Below are 18,397 nucleotides of genomic sequence, written 5' to 3'. Positions count from 1 at the left end.
CAGAGGATGAAATGGCTATTTCTGTCTCTTTTGCTCCAAGACCTGCTCCTTAGACTACCAATGAATCCTCTTTATAAATGATAATTACCTCTGCTTTCTTTTCTTAAAGAGTAAGAAATAAAAATATTACTTTGGGCTCAGTTATCACCTGTTCCCCTAACGTAACCACATAAGCAAAGGAAGAGTATGAAGAACATGCCACACACCAAGTTTTGTCTGCCTGTCTTCTTTCAGGGGCTGGTGGTTTCAGTGGAATGTTTATCCACAGCATTTCAGCTGTGACCTCTTACTTTGGCTGTTAACTGAGTCTGAAGCACCTGAATTTAATAATTCTGCGCATTTCAGCCCATTCTGCAATTTTCTACAGTCTTCATTTTTTCTGCCTGGTCTAACCAAGTGTGGCATTCCTTCCCCGAAAGAGCATTTCATCTCCTGGCACATTTTCCCCTCACAGAGTTAGGCCTAGAGACTAGCCAACCTTGAGCTCCTTTCTCCGAAGCCATTGATTTACTGGGTCACAGGTAGAATTTTCTATCTCTAGAAAAAGGATCATTCTGTAATTTCCAATGCCAAGTTTAGGAGGCAGGGATCTGGAAAACGGTTTTTCATCGAGATGCCAGTCCAACCCAACCTGCATCCCAGGGCTTTTATCTGGAAATTCCTTCTTCACGCAGTCCCACTTGTTTTGCCCTAAACCAAATCCTATCTTCCTAATCCACGTCGGCCCCTTCACTTTTGATGGCCACATTAACTGTCTTGCTGAGCAGTGAGCCTTGTCTACCAACCAGCCCATCTTGTTTCTGGTGCTACTTGAATTGAACAGAACAGCTGTGGCTCACGGTTGCTAGGCAGCTAGGTCACTGACTGCAGAAGCAGATGGCTTCCTCTCTGCTCTGTCTTTACCTATTCTGAAGAAGTGACTCTGCAACCCCCCAATGATTCTTTTCAAATTTTCCCCCTGTATGCAGGTAGTATTTTCAATGTGAATCCAAAGCAGCTTGTCTGGTTCTTTGCATTTGGGGGGGTTGGGAGGGGAGGAGGGAGAACTTTTAGGTTCTTTACATTGTGATAATGCTGTATTTAAAGAAAATATTTAAATGTAAAATTAAAACAAATGCTCAAAAGAGTGGTGTGTGATGCTTTTTCCCTGGCAAAATTCAACTCCATTACTTTCTATGGGGAAAGAACACCTTTCCGGAGGCTCTCTTTGTAGAATGATGGTATGAGAATTAAGTTAATGTCAAGACCAGGAACATTTTACAAGGGAAAAATCCTTTATTCTATTAGAGCATCAATTACTATTGTCCTTCCTCTAATTTAACATGCATATTGTCTTTTTAGCTTAAGTTCCTGGGCCTTACATTGTTTCCTTTCTTGGGATCTTTGTCCAGCTGCCATTTGTTTTAGTTCTACAGATTTATTCATGAACTCCCTCTATCCACAATCAGGACCCTGAGAATTATTTTTCTTAAAGCACAATTTTAGTCTGTAGCTCTTTTTCTACATCGTAAGTCACAGAACTTATGACAGAGCAGTCTCAGTTATAAAATGATTACATTTAAGTAATTTGTAGCCATTAGTTTAATTAAATCTTTACTTGTGCTTGAACATGTTGGTTCATGCATTTACAATAATTTACAAGTCACTCACATGTACACATACAAACCAAACCCAATTCACAGACCTTGGGTGCAGACCTTCCCATGGATGGATGCACTGAGCCAGGCACTAACTGGTATTTTCCTGGTGTTATCCATGGCCCAAACACACGGCCACTGTGACAGTGATAGGTGGCTATCAGCAACACAGTGGGAGAGCCAGGAATCTTAAGATCCACAGGGGCTACAAGCCCAGAAATTAAGACAAGGTAGGTGAATCTGTAAACGTGTGAGGGAGAAGGGCAGGACGGGGGAGACATTCACTTCAAAGGAAATACTTCCCTTTTTCCTTTTCATTACAGAATCTCAGTTAGAGTTATTGTGAGGGATAAACTTAGAAAGGAATAGGGAGAAACAGTGTTCTTCTCTGGCTACTTTAGAAAGGGACAGAAGAATATTCTGGGGCATAAGTAAGTGCTTAAGTTTAAGTAGTTTTGTTCCCTATACGGTTTAAGAATTTAGTTCATCGGAAAACCAGCCAGAAAGAATATAGCAGCAGATAGGTACTTAAGGAACAAGAAATAGGCTGTGTCTCCTAGGCTCTGAACTTGATTACAATCACAAATGGGGGTCCAATGCCCAGGGCTGTCATCAGAAGATACTGATCATGGGATGAGCCCCACAGCACTTCCATCACTCGAATGGACTTTCACTTCTAGCTGGAAGGGAAATAATAGCTCTTCCTCCTACTTCAGGTACCACACTGCAAGGCCTGCAGCATTTTTTCCTCTCTCTGTGGGTCCGTGGCTGATGTGTGCTGTGTGGTTCCAGGCGGCATCTCCAAAAAAGATATGGGATAGTCTTGTTCTTTCTAGCAGCTCCTTCAGTGCCTTGTCCCAGGGAAGTTGGTGGAAAATAAGACCACGGCGTGCAGCAAGAAGGACACATCAGCATCTGAAAACGGCAGTATTGGTCCTGCAGTAAGTTAAGGTCCTGGCCCCAGGAGCCACAGCTTCCTGGGGTATGGAGTGGAAAGGATAGGAGGTACAGCAAGGTATATAAACTGATGTCAGAGACCCGGAATAGGGGGATGAATACTAGTGGTTTGAAATCAAAGGTCCCAGGAGTTTCACCCACTCTTATGCTCGAGTTTCCTCCCATGCCCTAGATTTCTTAATCTAGTGAGATAAGGAGAAGTTTCATTAATCTCTTGGGATTCTGCCAGTTCTTGAATTCAGCAGCAGACACCAGGGACATTTGTGGCTTCCCACCTGACACTCAAGGGCCAAGGCAGTTCAGAGCTGCAGAGTCCCCAGCAGACCCCACACTAGGGGAGTTGAGATCATAGCACTCTCAGCAGAGTACATAGAGAGATGTAAGTCTTACCCGTCAGACTAGAGGAAAACTGCAGCCATTCTGCTAGCCATATTCGGCACCAGTCCTCAGGAAGGTGGGTGGAATCCAGGCCTCGGAGATAGCAAGCCTAAACTCGCCCAAAGAAGAGTTTCTCAGTAGGCATGGATGGGGGCAGAGAGAACTGGGATAATGGAAATGGGTGATGGATCTGAGAACCTCCTTTTAGTAAGTTAGAATATCCCCACAACACACCTTTACCAGAGCAATTTAGTCTGGTTTGAGTTTCTCACATGCTGGTTGAGGAGCCAGTGAGGGAAAGCTGCTAAGAGGAAAGACAAAGGAAAGTCTGAACCCGGGGATATATAGTACATCGTCTTCAGACCTGGCACCCCAAATGTCGTGCCCAGTTTGTGCACAGTCACAGCTAAAACAGGAATAAGGGACTACTCGAGTATGGTGGTGATAACAGCTCCCCAGTGGCTTAGGGTGATCACTAAAACCCAGCTCTCACCGATTTTACTTCCTGAGCAGTCAGCTGGCCAATCCCCAGTCTTTTCAAAGCTTTGTCTAGCTGGTGAAGCACAGTGGTGTGTTTATTCAGACGGTATCTCAGCAAAACAGAGGGTAGGTGAGGTGTGAGAAGCATGGCCCGACTCAAGGCTTTCTGTGACACGGCAGCACACAAGGACAGGGTTCAGATGTCAGTCTACCAATTAGGAAGGGAGGTTCAAGGTAAGTAGGGGTTGGGAGGGAAGGAGAAGAAAAGATCCAAAAGACTTACCACGTGTGGAGTAGAAAGATGAGACATGTCCAGGGGATAGACAGAAAAACACTTCTTCAAAGGCAGCAGATCACCAACACTTGGGTGAGCACCTTTCTGAACCTTGCAAAAGCAAGAGATTGGTGGTGGTTAAATTCTGACATTATACCTGGGAGGAGAGAAATGGGACCCTGAGTGACCCCTCCATCCAGCACCACTATAAATCTGCTCTGTTTGGCAGCTGTTTCAGGGAAATTCTTGGGGTTTGCTCCTAAGGAAAGGTAAACCTGGAACACACCTTGGTGCACAATGATGTAAAATGCCGTTGGAGAGCTGCATTGGAGAGCAAAGGTATGGCTCTTTCCAAGCAGTCGAGGATCTCTGGATGGGACTGCTTTCGTCGTGCATGGTAGATGTCCAAGAATTCCAGCTGCTGCTTTGAGGTCCAGAAATGATGGATCAGCAGTTGCCGGGGATATAAGTACCTAAAGAAAAAAGTATTTGTCGGTATCAGCTTTTCATAAACTAAAGCTTTTGGAAGACATTGATACTAGGAAATGGGAGGGGATGCTTTATTTCCTTAACTGTTCCCTTCTAGATGAGTTTCTGACTAAGGAATAAAAAATACATTGAAATAAAATTTCAAGAGTAGTAGACTACTAGCCTGACACGCAGCAAACAAATGGAGTGAATTTTTTTGAACCAAGATGAAAAACATGAGTCAGAGTTACAAATGGTGGTTGATGCTGCACAGGAGAGCTGAGGCGTCCACCTTTAGGAACCATGTGTATGCACACAGCATAGAAAGAACTGCTGGGTTTGTGTATCAGTTTTGAGAGTCATTCATCCATATGTATGTTCTTCATTAACAGTGGCATCTGATTATAAAGGACAGCGATAAAATAAATTTATCAAAAAATGCAAAGCATAGTGTTTTCTTGGGGGAAATGGCCCCACATTGCTCTGCCTCTTTATGATTAGGCCGCTGCCTCCAGAACAGAGTCAAGTTGCTGCTCCATAAAACCCTGCTCAGCCCATCCAACCCTGCTTGCCTTGTTCTCTCAGGGACCTGCTGAGGAGCTGAGGCAACCTTCCAGAGGAACGAAATCTGAAGTGGCTACTTACATAAAATACACCAAGATCCAGAAATGAAATGCTTTTAAGTTTTTCATCAGAAATTGTGGGGTATGTTATATGGCATAAGAAGCAGCAAGGAAAGAGTACTGGATTTAGAATCAGAGGTTACGGGTTCAAATTCTACGGTCGGCCACTTGCTACCTAGATGAACTTGGGTAAATCTTCTCTGGGCCTTGGTTACTTCATCTGTACAATGTGGGGAGGAGAGGAAGGGAGGTTCTGCACTAAGGCATGGTATGGAAGCCCCTTCCAGCACTAAATCTATGACCCTGTGATCTCTCTAAAAATGCTGAGGCAAAGAAAGCCAGAGTCTATACTCACATCAACAGGAAGACCAGGTAGTTGGCAAAGGGTGGGATGGAAATGATGCCCAGGAAAAAACACTTGGCGACATCTCGTCGAAACTAAGCAGAAAGTAAACAGAGCTGCTATTTCTGCTTAGGAAGAGCCTTCCTACAGTGGGCTTCCCCCATCCCACTGAAGAAAGGGCTCCTCTCACTTCCCAGGAAGGCATCAGATGCCTTAAACCATCTCAGTGGATGTTGCTCATCTTTTGCTTCAAGGCTATTTACTAGTTTACTCTTACAGGTGTCTTCCTTTGCTTTGTATGTGTAGCAAGCCATTTGGATTTTAATGTTTACTTTTGTTGTTGTTGGGAAAATGGAGGTTAAGTGACTTGCCCAGGGTCACACAGCTGGTAAGTGTCAAGTGTCTGAGGTCGGATTTGAACTCAGGTACTCCTGAATCCAGGGCTGGTGCTTTATCCACTGCACCACCTAGCTGCCCCTCTTGCTGACCTTTTAATCCCTTAAAACTATCGGTGGAGGGGCAGCTAAGTGGCGCAGTGGATAGAGCACCGGCCCTGGAGTCAGGAGTACCTGAGTTCAAATCCGACCTCAGACACTTAACACTTACCAGCTGTGTGACCCTGGGCAAGTCACTTAACCCCAATTGCCTCACTAAAAAATAAATAAATAAATAAAAAGAAAACTATCGGTGGATAGAGCACCAGCCCTGGATTCAGGAGTATCTGAGTTCAAATCCAGCCTCAGACACTTGACACTTACTGGCTGTGTGACCCTGGGCAAGTCACTTAACCCCCATTTCCCCACCAAAAAAAAAAAAAAAAAGAAGGCAGGCCCTTCTGTAAAGAAAGGTTCCTAAAGCTCCAAGGAGATTTGCCCTAAAAAATAACTCTGACTCAGTCCACCCTCATCTGAACAGGAATGGCAGACTGCTGGTCTCATGGCCAGAACAGAAAATAAATCGTCTGATCTGTTCTTTAAGGAAAACCGTATGGAATATATTCCACCCCATGCAGCACAATTCTCTGGCCCCTACCTGTCTCAAATGTTCCATGTCCCGGTATGAGAGTTGGTGATACATTAGTTTTTTCTGGTTCATAAATGTCTTTATTCTTCTGGCTTTTTTTGCATCAGCCAAAAGCATCTGAAATCCTGCCTCATTAAAAGAAGAGCACAGAGCATAAGGTTATATCCAGGTTGGAATCCTATCAACCCCCTACTTTACATATATATTTACCCTTTATAACCCTATCATCCTATATCCAAAAAACAAGTGTTTAAAAAGGGGGGAGGGGAGGCAGCTAGGTGGCACAGTGGATAAAGCAGCAGCCCTGGATTCAGGAGGACTTGAGTTCAAATCTGGCCTCAGACACTTGACACTTACTACCTCTGTAACTGGGCAAGTCACTTAACCCTCATTGCCTCGAAGCAGGAAAAAATCCCACCTTTGTTACTAACAAAAAACAAGCGTTTATTATTGAACCCTCTTTTAAGACCACCCTAAATCTCCTCTCTCATCCTTTACTTTCCACTAGCAAATCCCTTCCTTTCCAGTCAGACTAGTTCCGTGACTTCTGCACCATGTCCTGGCACAGCTTGCTTAATTTTGTCTAATGAACTTTATAGGTTTTAATTTAAATCATGACCCATGGGCACCTTGACTTTTTTGCCCCATGATGTCTCCAGCAGTCATATTTCTGTCGACCGCGCCTATTTGCTGTTGTGCTTTCCTAGAGGGATCATGCCTAATAATCACTTCCTACCAAACAAGTACTAAATGCCTAGTGGACCAGCTTCAGACCTGGGCTAGAAGCTGGCAAGGAGATGTGTGTCCTCAACAGACAAGGCACAGAGTCTGAAGAACACTATCTCGTGTGTTACGGGGACTCTGCTACGATCCGTTTGTGTGGCCAAGAAAAGGACTTTAAAAACGGGAAGCCCACTTGTGTTGGAGGCGTGGCTGCGCATTTCCCCACCAAGACGCTCGGTGTCTGGGTACCTCTGGGTCCTGGAGGTCCTCCTCGGGGGCATTAACTTTGCTCGGCAGGCTCTCCTGTCGGTCTGACTTCCAGGGTTCAGCCTGTGGCTGATGTCCCTCATTCTTACCCTTGGGCGGCCGCGGCCACTCGCAATCTTGCCTGGTTTTTACCTTTAAAGAAGAGCGAGTACACCGCGTAGAAGCGGGGGAAGCGACGCTCCAGGAAGCGATTGTATTTCTCATTAACCACCTTGGTCTTGGCCACAAAGGAGGAGACGAGGCTCTTCACGTCTCCCTTTGGGGAGAGGTGAAGCCGGGAAGATCTGCAGGGGGGAGAGAACGCAGACTCCTTTTAACTGCGCGAGGTCCGGCCTTGACCAGGCTTCCCTTTAGCTGTCAGGTAACCGCCGGGGCCCGGGAGGAGGGGGCGCTGGATACCTAGGCAGAGGCCAAGGAAGGGGAGCGGGTCCAGGAGGAAGGGCGCTAGGGAGGCGGGGGGAGGGGAGGGCGCTGACCACCCGGGGCCGAACGGTTGGAGCGGAAGGGGCTGGGGCCGAGAAACTGAGCGCGGGAAGACGAGGCGGGTAGGAGAAAGGCCTCGGGGCGCTGGGAACGGAGGAAAAGTTGGGGCACTGCCCGGAAGCCGGGCCTGGAAGGAACAGGCCCGGGACCCGACGCCCGTCAAGTCCCTCACCTAGGAGGCCCCCAGGCCGGGCTCCGACGCCCAGGCTGTAGCCGCAGAGAGAGGAGGTGTCCTGGGGGAGCGCCCGCACCGCCCAGGGAGACGCGTCTCCAGTAGACCCTGGACAGCGCCATCTTGACACTGCCGGAGGGAGAAAAGAGGCCGCCGTGGGGTCAAAGGTCACCTAGGGGTCGCGAGTCTATTTGCGCACGCGCCTCCCGTGGGAGAGGATTGGTGTCTCCAGTTCTCCCGGCGCTGGTCCCTTAACCCGCCAGGCTCCAGTCCAAGGAGAGAGCTCGGAAAAGCTAGAACCTCGAGAGAGTCAGGACTGGGGCTCTCCGGGAGGGAGGGGAAGGGAGGAAACAGCCTTTCGGAAGTGCTATAGTTTCCGCAGGCAGGAGTGCAAGCGCAGTGGTCAACCTTAAGGGCCCTAGTGCTCCCGGAGGGCAGCATCTTAGGACGCCGCCCGGTTCCAACATGGCAGCTGCCAGTACTTTGGACCCGGGGCGCTCCCTGGCGACCCCTAGCGGACCACCTAGGTTCTGCGTGGAGATGGGGGCTGGAAGCGTCGTCAGCCTGTCGCTGCGCCGCATTCACCCTCAGTTGGTGGCCGCGACCCGGGCTTGTGACGAGTGTAGCTTGGATAGAGCTCTGGGCCTCGAGTCAGGAAGACCTGAGTTCAAATTCAATCTCAGACACTTCCTAGCCGAGGGACCCTGGGCAAGCCACCTAATAAAAAAAAAAAACCTGCCTCAGTTTCCCCGTCTGTAAAATGGAGACATACCAGCACCTACTTCCTAGGGTTGTGTGGCTAAAACGTGATAATATTTGTAAAGCGCTTAGCAAAGTGTTCTGCACATAGTAGATGCTTAATAAATATTTCTTTCCTGGAACAAGTCCCTGCCTCACTTTGGGCCTGAGTTTCTCCCACTGTACAACGAAGGGGAGGAAGAAGAATAAGACAGTGTGATTTCACTGGGATAGGAAACTCCCGGGTGAATAACTCCCTCTGCCAATGCAGCTCTGAACCTTAGCCTAGCCCTAGAACACCAAGAGGCCAGGTGGGGACCCAGGGTGGCCCAGGCAGGACTCAGTGGCTTGGAGGCTGGTTCTCTATACACTACATGGCCCCTACTCCAAGTAGCGAACTTGTACAAACACATATACAACCTCTGACTAAATCCGTGCTCTTGCTGTTGGTGTTGGAATTAGGATCCCAAAACAATCTTGCCAAGCTGAAATGGTAAACCAGAAGGCATAAGATTAAATGTAACCTTAAATTTTAAATGTAATTTGATGTAATTAAAATATAAATAAGGTCCTACGCCTAGGTGCCAAAAAGAAAGAAGAAAAAGAAGAAGAAGAAGAAGGAACCACCCAACACTCCTGAATAGACAGGATGGATGGGAGAAGGACCATATTTGTGATCCTTTATATAAAAAAGTCTTAAGAATTTTAGTTCCTTTATAGCAAGGTCAGACTATCCCGGAGATAATGGGGAATATTTACACTTGCCCCTAACCTGGCTATTACTTTCCTACACTCTTTCCAACAGAGATGGGAGAGAGTCATGGTTTGCACATCCAGCCGTTGCTTATGAGTAGGGTTATAAGTGAGTCTACTAGCTTGCGGTTAGGGATATTTTTCCAACCTAGCCCTCAAAGGAATCCAGGAGAATTTCTTTCTAATAATCTCTGAGGAAAACAGGTGGTTGTTCTTGTTGTTTTTAACCTCTACCTCTCCTCCCAGACTTCAATTCTTCTTTACTTATCCCCATTTTTCTCCCCATTTGTCCCTGTGTGATATACCTTTTAAAAATTAAATATTTTACTAAAAATTTATCAAACATTCCTTCATTCTCCCAGAGATTTGGGGGTCGGGGAAAGACAATATTTTACAGAATGTGATGTCTGTTTTCTGGGTGAACCATATGTATTGGTTTTGTTTGTCAGACTCCCCATTCCAAGACTCCATTTTACTATTAGGAAAACACTCTGTTTTCCAGAGCTATGGCCCAGCAAGCAAGCTGTGCCCCTGAGGCTTGGCATAACAACAGTCCTTTGAGCTCACCCTCTGGATGAATTCAGCCACAGCAAAATCCCAAAATTGTTTCACACCAAGCACCAGGTGGTCCCTGACCTTGGACAAGCACCTGCAGGAACCATGTTCCAATCATGAAGCCCTGCTTTAAATCAAACTTGCCTCATTGTTGTTGTTACCCCATCATTGCCATGGCTACAGCTCGATGTGTGTTTGTCTAGCCACTACTTATTTGGAGATGGATACTATATGTCAAGGCTGAGCCTCACTGCAGTGGGTCTCCTTGGGCTTAGAGGACATCCTGGCACATTGTCTAGTTTCTCTCCTCTAACAGAATAAAGAATTTTATTGCTTATAACCACTGTTAGCTCTTGTTTTATTTTATTCTATTTTATTTTTCAGAATTTTAACAGTTGGTATATAACCTCTGTAGTACTTTGTTCATTTATATTCTGGGGTTTGACATGCTAAATGTTTTTCTTCATTAAAAAGGAGTTCAGGTGGAGGAGCCATTAAGAAAAAAAATACTTTGGGTGTAAGAAACAACAGATATTACATAATTTTTAAAAATATGTTTATTAAATGCATAATAAGTGGGGCAGCTAGGTAGTAAAGTGGATAGAGTGCCAGGTAGAATCAGGAAGACTCATTTTCCTGAGGTCAAAACTGGCCTTAGACACTTACTAGTTCTGTGACCCTGGGCAAGTTACTTAATCTGTTTACTGTCATTTCCTTGTATAAAATGAGCTATAGAAGGAAATGGTAAGCCACTCCAGTGTTTTTGCCAAGAAAACCCCAATGGGGCAACAAAGAGTTGGACACTGAAAACAACTGGACAACAACAAACATAATAGGGCTACATCACCCCCCCCCAAAAAAAACCCCAAACCAAAACAAAAATCCTCAGTCATGGTTTGGGCTGGGGCTAGAAGGGAGTGGGGATGGGGAAGAATAACTACCCCCTGTTCTAGGTACTCTCCGGGTTCTTTTTTGTTTTGTTTTGTTTTTTGTTTGTTTTGCAGGGCAATGGGGGTTAAGTGACTTGCCCAGGGTCACACAGCTAGTAAGTGTCAAGTGTCTGAGGCCGGATTTGAACTCAGGTACTCCTGAATCCAGGGCCAGTGCTTTATCCACTTCACCACCTAGCCACCCTCTCTGGGTTCTTACTCCTAAACTACAACTCACACACACATACATCTTTACCTTTAGTCAGCCAGTAGACACAGTTAGCTCAAAGCAAAATATTTACTCAAATGCCATCACAAAAATAATAGTAACAAGACATTCTCCCCCTAAACCTAGGGCTCATTATCCCACAAATACTGTGTGAGTAGGTAAATACATAGAGTACACTGGTAGTAATGAAGGTTACACTTGTGGAGAATCCCCTACCCCTACTATACCTCAGCTACACTCCCTCAGCTTGCTCCCATCCACTGCTTGACCCCCAACTAGCAGAGCTAATGTTCTCTTGAACTCATAGCTGACCCAGCTGCCCTTCCAATGGTCATGCTCCTCTGAGTAGCCTCTGATCCTTAAGATGCTAGGAATAGTGTCTCCTATTAGTTGAGTAACTCTATTGCAAGATGTCATGCCCTATGGTGAGGTCCAGGGGGTAGTTGTTTGTCCTTTGTTCTCAAAGAGGACCAATTACTTTGGGGTGATGTCATGACTTGCACTGAATTAAATGGAAGGGCACCAACCTCCCTCTCTCCTTCAGAGCCATCTGGGTCCCAGTGGCAAGATATTATATCAGGAGACTGGAGATGGCCCCGGATGTTTAGGCAATTGGGGTTTGTGACTTGCCCAGGTCACACAGCTAGTAAGTGTCTGAGGTGAATTTGAACTCGAGTCCTCCCAATTTCACCACCTAGCTGCCCCTTGAGGGGCTTAGAAGTATGGAAAAGAAGCTCCCCTTCCCCCAGCTGCCCTCTGGTGGAGGGGCGATGGGAAAGGCAAAGAAGATGCCCTCTCAAGAGTTCTTTCTTCATAGCTGGCTTGGCCCATAGACTACCAAGGGTCACAGCTTCATCCTGCCAGTCTTAGACTTATCTTTGTACTTAATTATCACCTACAATCAACTTGAGAGGGCAGGGAAAGAGGAGAGGAAATGTTGATCAGGGTTTCTTGACTGACTTCCCTGCTCAGCCTCACACACACAGTTTAATTTTTTTTTAGAGATATCAGAATATCAATATAAATTACTAAACTTCATCAGTAGCTGTTTATATTATTTCCAGCATATAAAATACCTTGATTTGTAGTTACTTCTTCTAAATGCCTGTCAGGGGATTTATTCATTGTCATTTTTTTCTCTCATGGTAGTATGTACTCCATAGTTTCGCTGTATTTACATCAACATAACATAAAACAAATATGAACAAAACGATAAAAAGATAGAAGAAAATGGAATAAATTTCTCACTTATGGATAAGATTAACTTTTGATTCAATAAATAGAATGATTAGGAAAAAACAGCTCTGTTTGACCACATTAACATAAATTTCTATGCAACCAAAGCAATATAAAAGAAAAATAGCAGAATGACCAAAAAATTTACTGCAAATATGACAGATTAAAAACTTGACATCTAAAATTTATTATAAGGCACTACTAAGAAATAACAGAGGGAGCAGCTAGGTGGCACAGGGGATAGAGCACCAGCCCTGGATACAGGAGTATCTGAGTTCAAAATCTGGCCTCAGACACTTGACACTAGCTGTGTGACCCTGGGCAAGTCACTTAACCCCAATTGCCTCACAAAAAAAAAGAAAAGAAAAATAACAGAGGCAATATCTGGTCCACAATGGTTGTATGGTCAAAGATTATAAACAGAATTTAAATATATACACACATAAATATGTATATCCTAAATGTATATATATAAGAAACTTTTCATTAAACATCATTACAAACAATTGTACTTATTCAATAAATAAATTTGTTTCAATACATAAAGTATCAATCATTTTAAAAGTTTTCTGACAGTTTTCAAAAGGGGTAATAAGTTGATAATAAATATTTGGGAAAATATTCAGCCTTTGGGGGGCTCAGGGGAAGGTGTAAGGTGTAAGAAGACTGTAAAGATTGGGGTGGCAGATGATAGGGAGCCAATGGAGCATAGTGTCAGGGAGGGACTGGGGTAGGGTGGGAAGATGTGTAATGTGGTCAAATCTTCTACTAATAGGTTTTCTGATCCATCAAGGATCAGGCCAGTATGAGCTAAGGGTTGTTGTCCATTCTGAAAGAAGACCAAAATAATAGCACTATGTTAGAGTCTAGTTACAGTGTGTCCCACTGTGGCTGATCAGAACAATGCAGGCTTCAAATGCTCCACCACAGGCATAAATAGTCCATGTGAACATTTGGGGTGGATTCTCTAAATTTGCACCTATCAAGTTTCTTTTGAGCTACTTGGCACATCATGCCACTGGTCCTGTGCCGGTGTCTCCCAAGTCACACAAAATCAATTTAGGCCAATATGGGCTAATAACATTCAAGTTGAAGAAGTTTGAGAGGTTTCCTAAGGGTAAAACACTCAAAGTTAACCTTACTGAACAATCCACGTACTTTGAAAGATATCATCCCATCAATCAATATGGCAACCATCAAAAGATCATTTGTTAAGTACTTACTTACATTCTGTTCACTCCTAGGATTCTAAATTGAAAATCGAGGCTAAGGTAGAACACAATTGCTAACATTCTATGAATGCACAATTTAAGATCCTGTGACATGGACAGATAAGGCAAATTGCATATTGTAGCTAATAAAAGTCTCAGTACTGCTGGAGTATAGTAAAGTATTAACATCAAGCACCTGCAACCTTGGGGTGAGGGTAAGTTTTATCATTATCAGCTTCGGTAGGATCATTAGGGCTATTCTAAGCACAGGCAGGACAGGGAAATCCTGACTTGATCAATCCATGAATCTTTCTTTTGACAATTCCTCTCCTTCACTCCTCCCTGAAACCAAAGGTACTACTCCGCCCCAATTACTGACCTCACCCAGGTCTCATAACTTTTTGCCAAGGCCTGAGATCAGAGGAATTTTTTTCTCCATATGATGCATCGGCTCTAAATATCTGGACCTTTACCCAGCATTGGCTTGGAACTGACTACCTTCAGCTACAACTCAGTTGTGCAGGCTGGCACGTCCACAGCAATTATGTCAAAAGAATAGAGTTTTAAAATTCTACAAAGGGCAGGACTTTTTTTTTTTTAAGTAACACCTATAGATAGCCTTCTTAGTTTTTACTACCTGAATTATTAATATTCGGCACAGCACAAAGAACATTATTTATTTAGAATGACCCCTGTGGGCCATTACCCCACTCTCCTTTTTTCCCCATCTTGACCACATGATGAACCAGTTCAGCTCTACAATGTCCTCTTCTCTTTGACCTTGACCCCTTAATGAGCAAATTTGCCCTTCAAAACTTCAGCCTTGGGGCAGCTAGGTGGGGCAGTGAATAAAGCACTGGCCCTCGAGTCAGGAGGACCTGAGCTCAAATCCAGCCTCAGACACTTAACACTTACTGGCTGTGTGACCCTGGGCAAGTCACTTAACCCCAATTGCCTCACCAAAAAAAAAAAATAATAACTTCAGCCTTGGATCACTCCCACCATTACTTCACTTCTATACATGTTCTGCTGAATAAAATCACTTCTCCAACAACCCTTTTACTTCTCCCTAATTAATTCACTATCCCATTTAACACAGTTGCCCTTCTAAACCTTTTCATCCCTCCTCAAACCTCACATGCTTCCCCCTCCACCCATCCTCTAAGCTGAGGACCCTACCTCATATTTCAATGAAAAAACCAAAACCACTCACCAAGAATTCCCTCTTCCCCTCCCTTTTTCATCTATATTACCTAACTACTGCCTTCTGCCACCATTTCCTTTACCCCATCTCAAATAATGCCTTGCTAAGGCAGACCCATCTGCATGCACAAGTGATCCTATTCTATTTTCATGTTCTTCATATGCCCCTTTCTAGCCTCCCATTCTTTCACTTATCTTCAATCTCTCTCTCTCTCTCTCTCTCTCTCTCTCTCTCTCTCTCCCCCCCTCTCTCCTCCTGCCTACCCCACTGCCTATAAAGATGCCCATCCTCAAAAACTTCTCACTTGATCATTCCATTCCCAATAGCTATCATTCCATAGTTCTCTTCTCTTTGGTGGCTAAACTCTTTGAGATGGCCATCTAGAATAGATGTCTCCCCTTCCTCTCTTTTTACCCTCTTCTTAATTCTCTATAATCCAGTTTTCAATCTCAACACACACACACACACACACACACACACACACACACTCACCTTTGCAGTCTTTTTATGTCATACATCCCCACGCTCTATTGTACTGGCCTCCTCACTGCTCCTTGAACAAGATATTCCATCTCCAGGATCCGGGTATTCTCACTAGTTGTCTCCCCCATGCCCAGAAGGCTCTCCCTTGTCATCTCTACCATTCAGCTTTCCTGACTTCCTTCAAGTCCCAGCTAAAATCCCACCTTCTGTAAGAAGACTTTCTCAATCTCCCTTATTTCTAGTCTCTTCCCTTTCTTGATCATTTCAGATTTATCCTGTATAATACGGCTTAACTGGGGCAGCTAGGTGGCACAGTGGATAGAGCACCAGCCCTGGATTCAGGAGGACCTGAGTTCAAATCCGACCTCAGACATTTGACACTAGCTGTGTGACCCTGGGCAAGTCACTTAACCCCAATTGCCTCACCCCCCCAAAAAAAATTTAAAAATAATAATAATATGGCTTAATTGTAAATAGTTGTTTACATGTTGTTTCCCCGTTAGACTGTGAGCTCCATGAAAGCAGGGACTGTGTTTACCTTTCTTTGCATTCCCAGTGATTAGTACAGTGGCTAGCAAGTAGTAAACACTTTAAGTAATGTTCATTTGACTCACTGTCTAGTACTAAATAACTTCAGAGAAGACATAAGAAAAGTTTCTCAAGAGCTCCCAGACAAATGAAAGAATATCATACACACAGATGAAATATAAAAATGCAAAGACAAAAATTATTCAAATTAACAAAGCAAACTCAGGCATCCTTTGAGGCAATTATAAGCTAGCATACCACAAAGAAAAAATGTTGTGTTTTTTTTTTCTGAAATGTATATGTATACACTTAAATGTTTGGGTTCTTTGGAGCCTTCATTTTTGTAAAGGCAAGGTAAGATGATAATATAAACATAAATCATATCTAGAATGACATTGCTGAGGGAAGCTAGGTGGTACACCAGCCCTGGATTCAGGAGGACCTGAGTTCAAATGTGACCTCAGACACTTAACACTACCTATGTGACCCTGGGCAAATCATTTAACCCTTATTATCCTGCCAAAAAAAAATCATTAAAATGACATTGCTTTCGAGGCAGCTAGGTGGTACAGTGGATAGAGCACTGGCCCTGGAGTCAGGAGGCCCTGAGTTCAAATCTGGCCTCAGACACTTAACACTTGCTAGCTGTGTGACCCTAGGCAAGTCACTTAACCCTAATTGCCTCACCCCCCAAAAAAATAAATAAATAAAATGACATTGCTGTATGATAACTCTGAAGGACTTGTGAAAATTGCATTCCATCTACAGAGAAAGAATTTTTGAAGCATATATTTTTTTTACAATTCCTTAATATGAAGTTTTGTTTTTGTCTGCTTTCTCTCACAACCTAGCTAATGTGGAGATGTTTTCCATGACTGCTCATATATAACTTACATTGAATCGCTTGAGTTCTTGGGGTGGGGGTGGGAAGGGAGGGAGGAAGAAAAGTTGGAACACAAAGTTTTCAAAAATTGATATCAAAATTTGTTTTTGCATGTAATTTGGAAAATAAAATTCTTTTTAAAAATGACATTGCTTTATTTGAGCAGTATGAAATTAAGAAAAATAGAGGTAAGTAAATAGCAAGCTGGACAGAGCACTGGCCTCCAGGGTGATGAATCACATCCAAGTCCACCTAGTCCATTACTCTTGAGTTCCCAGAGCACTTATTATTCAGCAAGTTATCCCTTGAAGGTCTAATTAGTGCAAGTTGATGTGTTGAAGATAATACAATCATGTCTCTTCCCAGTCACAGACTCAGCAGGAAGTTTCTCCCTTTGGTAGTTTTCTAGTAGTTCCCAGAAGATGGTTTGTGTTTTTTTCTCTCATCCATGGCTACCTTGGAATGATCCTCTCTCCTGTCACTATAACATCTGCCCTTTCATGACTTGTCTCTTGTCTACCTCTCCTTTCTAATAAGCTTCAGTGGTCTGTCTCCTGGATCTTCTGATTCCTTCCGGTATTAAATTTCTCTTTGCTTTCATAGTTATCTTTTGACAAATTTCCTCATCTGTAAAACGAAGGATTTGAATTAGATGACCTCTGAGGCAGAGAATCTATGATCCCTGCTGAGATAAAATCATTTGGTTAATCCTTCAGAATATTTGGGTAGGTGTGATACAGGGACAATGAGCTTGGCCCAGAGTTGAACAGGTAAGAATATCAGCATGTGTTGAACATGGAAAATGGAAAATTTGGAAATTTGCTTACAGTAACCCCAAGTTATTCTTTGCCTTGAAATCCCACCAGATCTCCTAGTGATGCTATATGTGAATCATGAAAAGATATGGAGAGGGTTCAGGCTCGACCAGAAGAGAAAGGACGTATGTTGATGAGAGTGTGGATTCATCAAAAATATCAAAGTCATGTCTTTATTCTTTTCCTATATTATACAACAGCTTTCCTGATGTACAGAGACCCTTTCTCCCCTTCCTCCTTAGTGTGAATATTATCTTAGTTCTTCATCAGCCACTAATAATAATTAATAATAATAAGATGGTATTTATAAAAGTGCTTAGCATAGTACATGGCACATAGTAGGTGCTTAATATATGTTTGTTCCGGGGGCGGCTAGGTGGCGCAGTGGATTAAGCACCGGCCCTGGATTCAGGAGGACCTGAGTTCAAATCCAGCCTCAGACACTTGACACTTACTAGCTATGTGACCCTAGTCAAGTCACTTAACCCCCATTGCCCTGCAAAAAAAAACCCAAAAACAATATATGCTTGTTCCCTTCTCCCCACCCCACCCCCACCCTGCTGCCACTGGTTTTGTTAGAATTGAATCTTTTTTCCATCAGAGGGTGATCTTGACATTGTCTAGTAGAAAGACTGCTGGCTTCATCTACTATCTGTGTGCCCTTTGGTAAGTCACTTAAACTCTTTGAACCTCTGTTTCTTCAATCTCAAAATGAAGTCATTGTCCAAAATGACCCTGGAGGATTCTTGCATCCCTAAACCTATGTTCTTATGATCCCTCCCTCTTCTGATGTTAATAGTGACGGTGTTTTAGGGTCACTGTCACCTGCCCTAGTCATGTGGAATTAGAAAAACAAACTAAATCCTTCTAGCAGCCTTAGTAATAGTAAGTAGTAGTGCAGCATTTGGGTCCTTGATTGTCTGGGCTGGCTTAGCAGTGGAAATCTACAGACCACTTTCAAGATCAGCTATTTCCAAACCACATGTCTGAAACAGACGCAGAGTC

At 43.9% G+C, this 18,397-nt stretch overlaps 1 protein-coding gene across 2 annotated transcripts; it reads right to left on the bottom strand.

Annotated features, from left to right (window-relative positions):
* Positions 1–1,563: 1,563 nt before the first annotated feature.
* Positions 1,564–8,282, bottom strand: LETMD1 (LETM1 domain containing 1). Of its 2 annotated transcripts, XM_043968791.1 has the most exons (9): positions 7,829–8,268; positions 7,306–7,457; positions 6,193–6,308; positions 5,173–5,255; positions 4,013–4,199; positions 3,736–3,837; positions 3,466–3,618; positions 2,985–3,081; positions 1,564–2,552 (listed from the first exon to the last, which is right to left on the bottom strand). In XM_043968791.1, exons 1-9 carry the CDS (start codon positions 7,948–7,950, stop codon positions 2,482–2,484), a joined length of 1,083 nt encoding a protein of 360 aa, XP_043824726.1. In that variant the 5' UTR covers positions 7,951–8,268; the 3' UTR covers positions 1,564–2,481. The 2 variants fall into 2 exon arrangements, with proteins under 2 accessions (XP_043824726.1, XP_043824727.1); XM_043968792.1 differs by lacking the exons at positions 4,013–4,199; positions 6,193–6,308 and having other exon boundaries at positions 7,829–8,282.
* Between the last annotated feature and the right edge of the window lie 10,115 nt (positions 8,283–18,397).

Source organism: Dromiciops gliroides, chromosome 5 (genome assembly GCF_019393635.1).
Source record: "Dromiciops gliroides isolate mDroGli1 chromosome 5, mDroGli1.pri, whole genome shotgun sequence".
NCBI lineage: Eukaryota > Metazoa > Chordata > Mammalia > Microbiotheria > Microbiotheriidae > Dromiciops > Dromiciops gliroides.
Note: the sequence above shows the minus strand (reverse complement) of the source record. Positions and strands in the feature narration are given on the sequence as shown.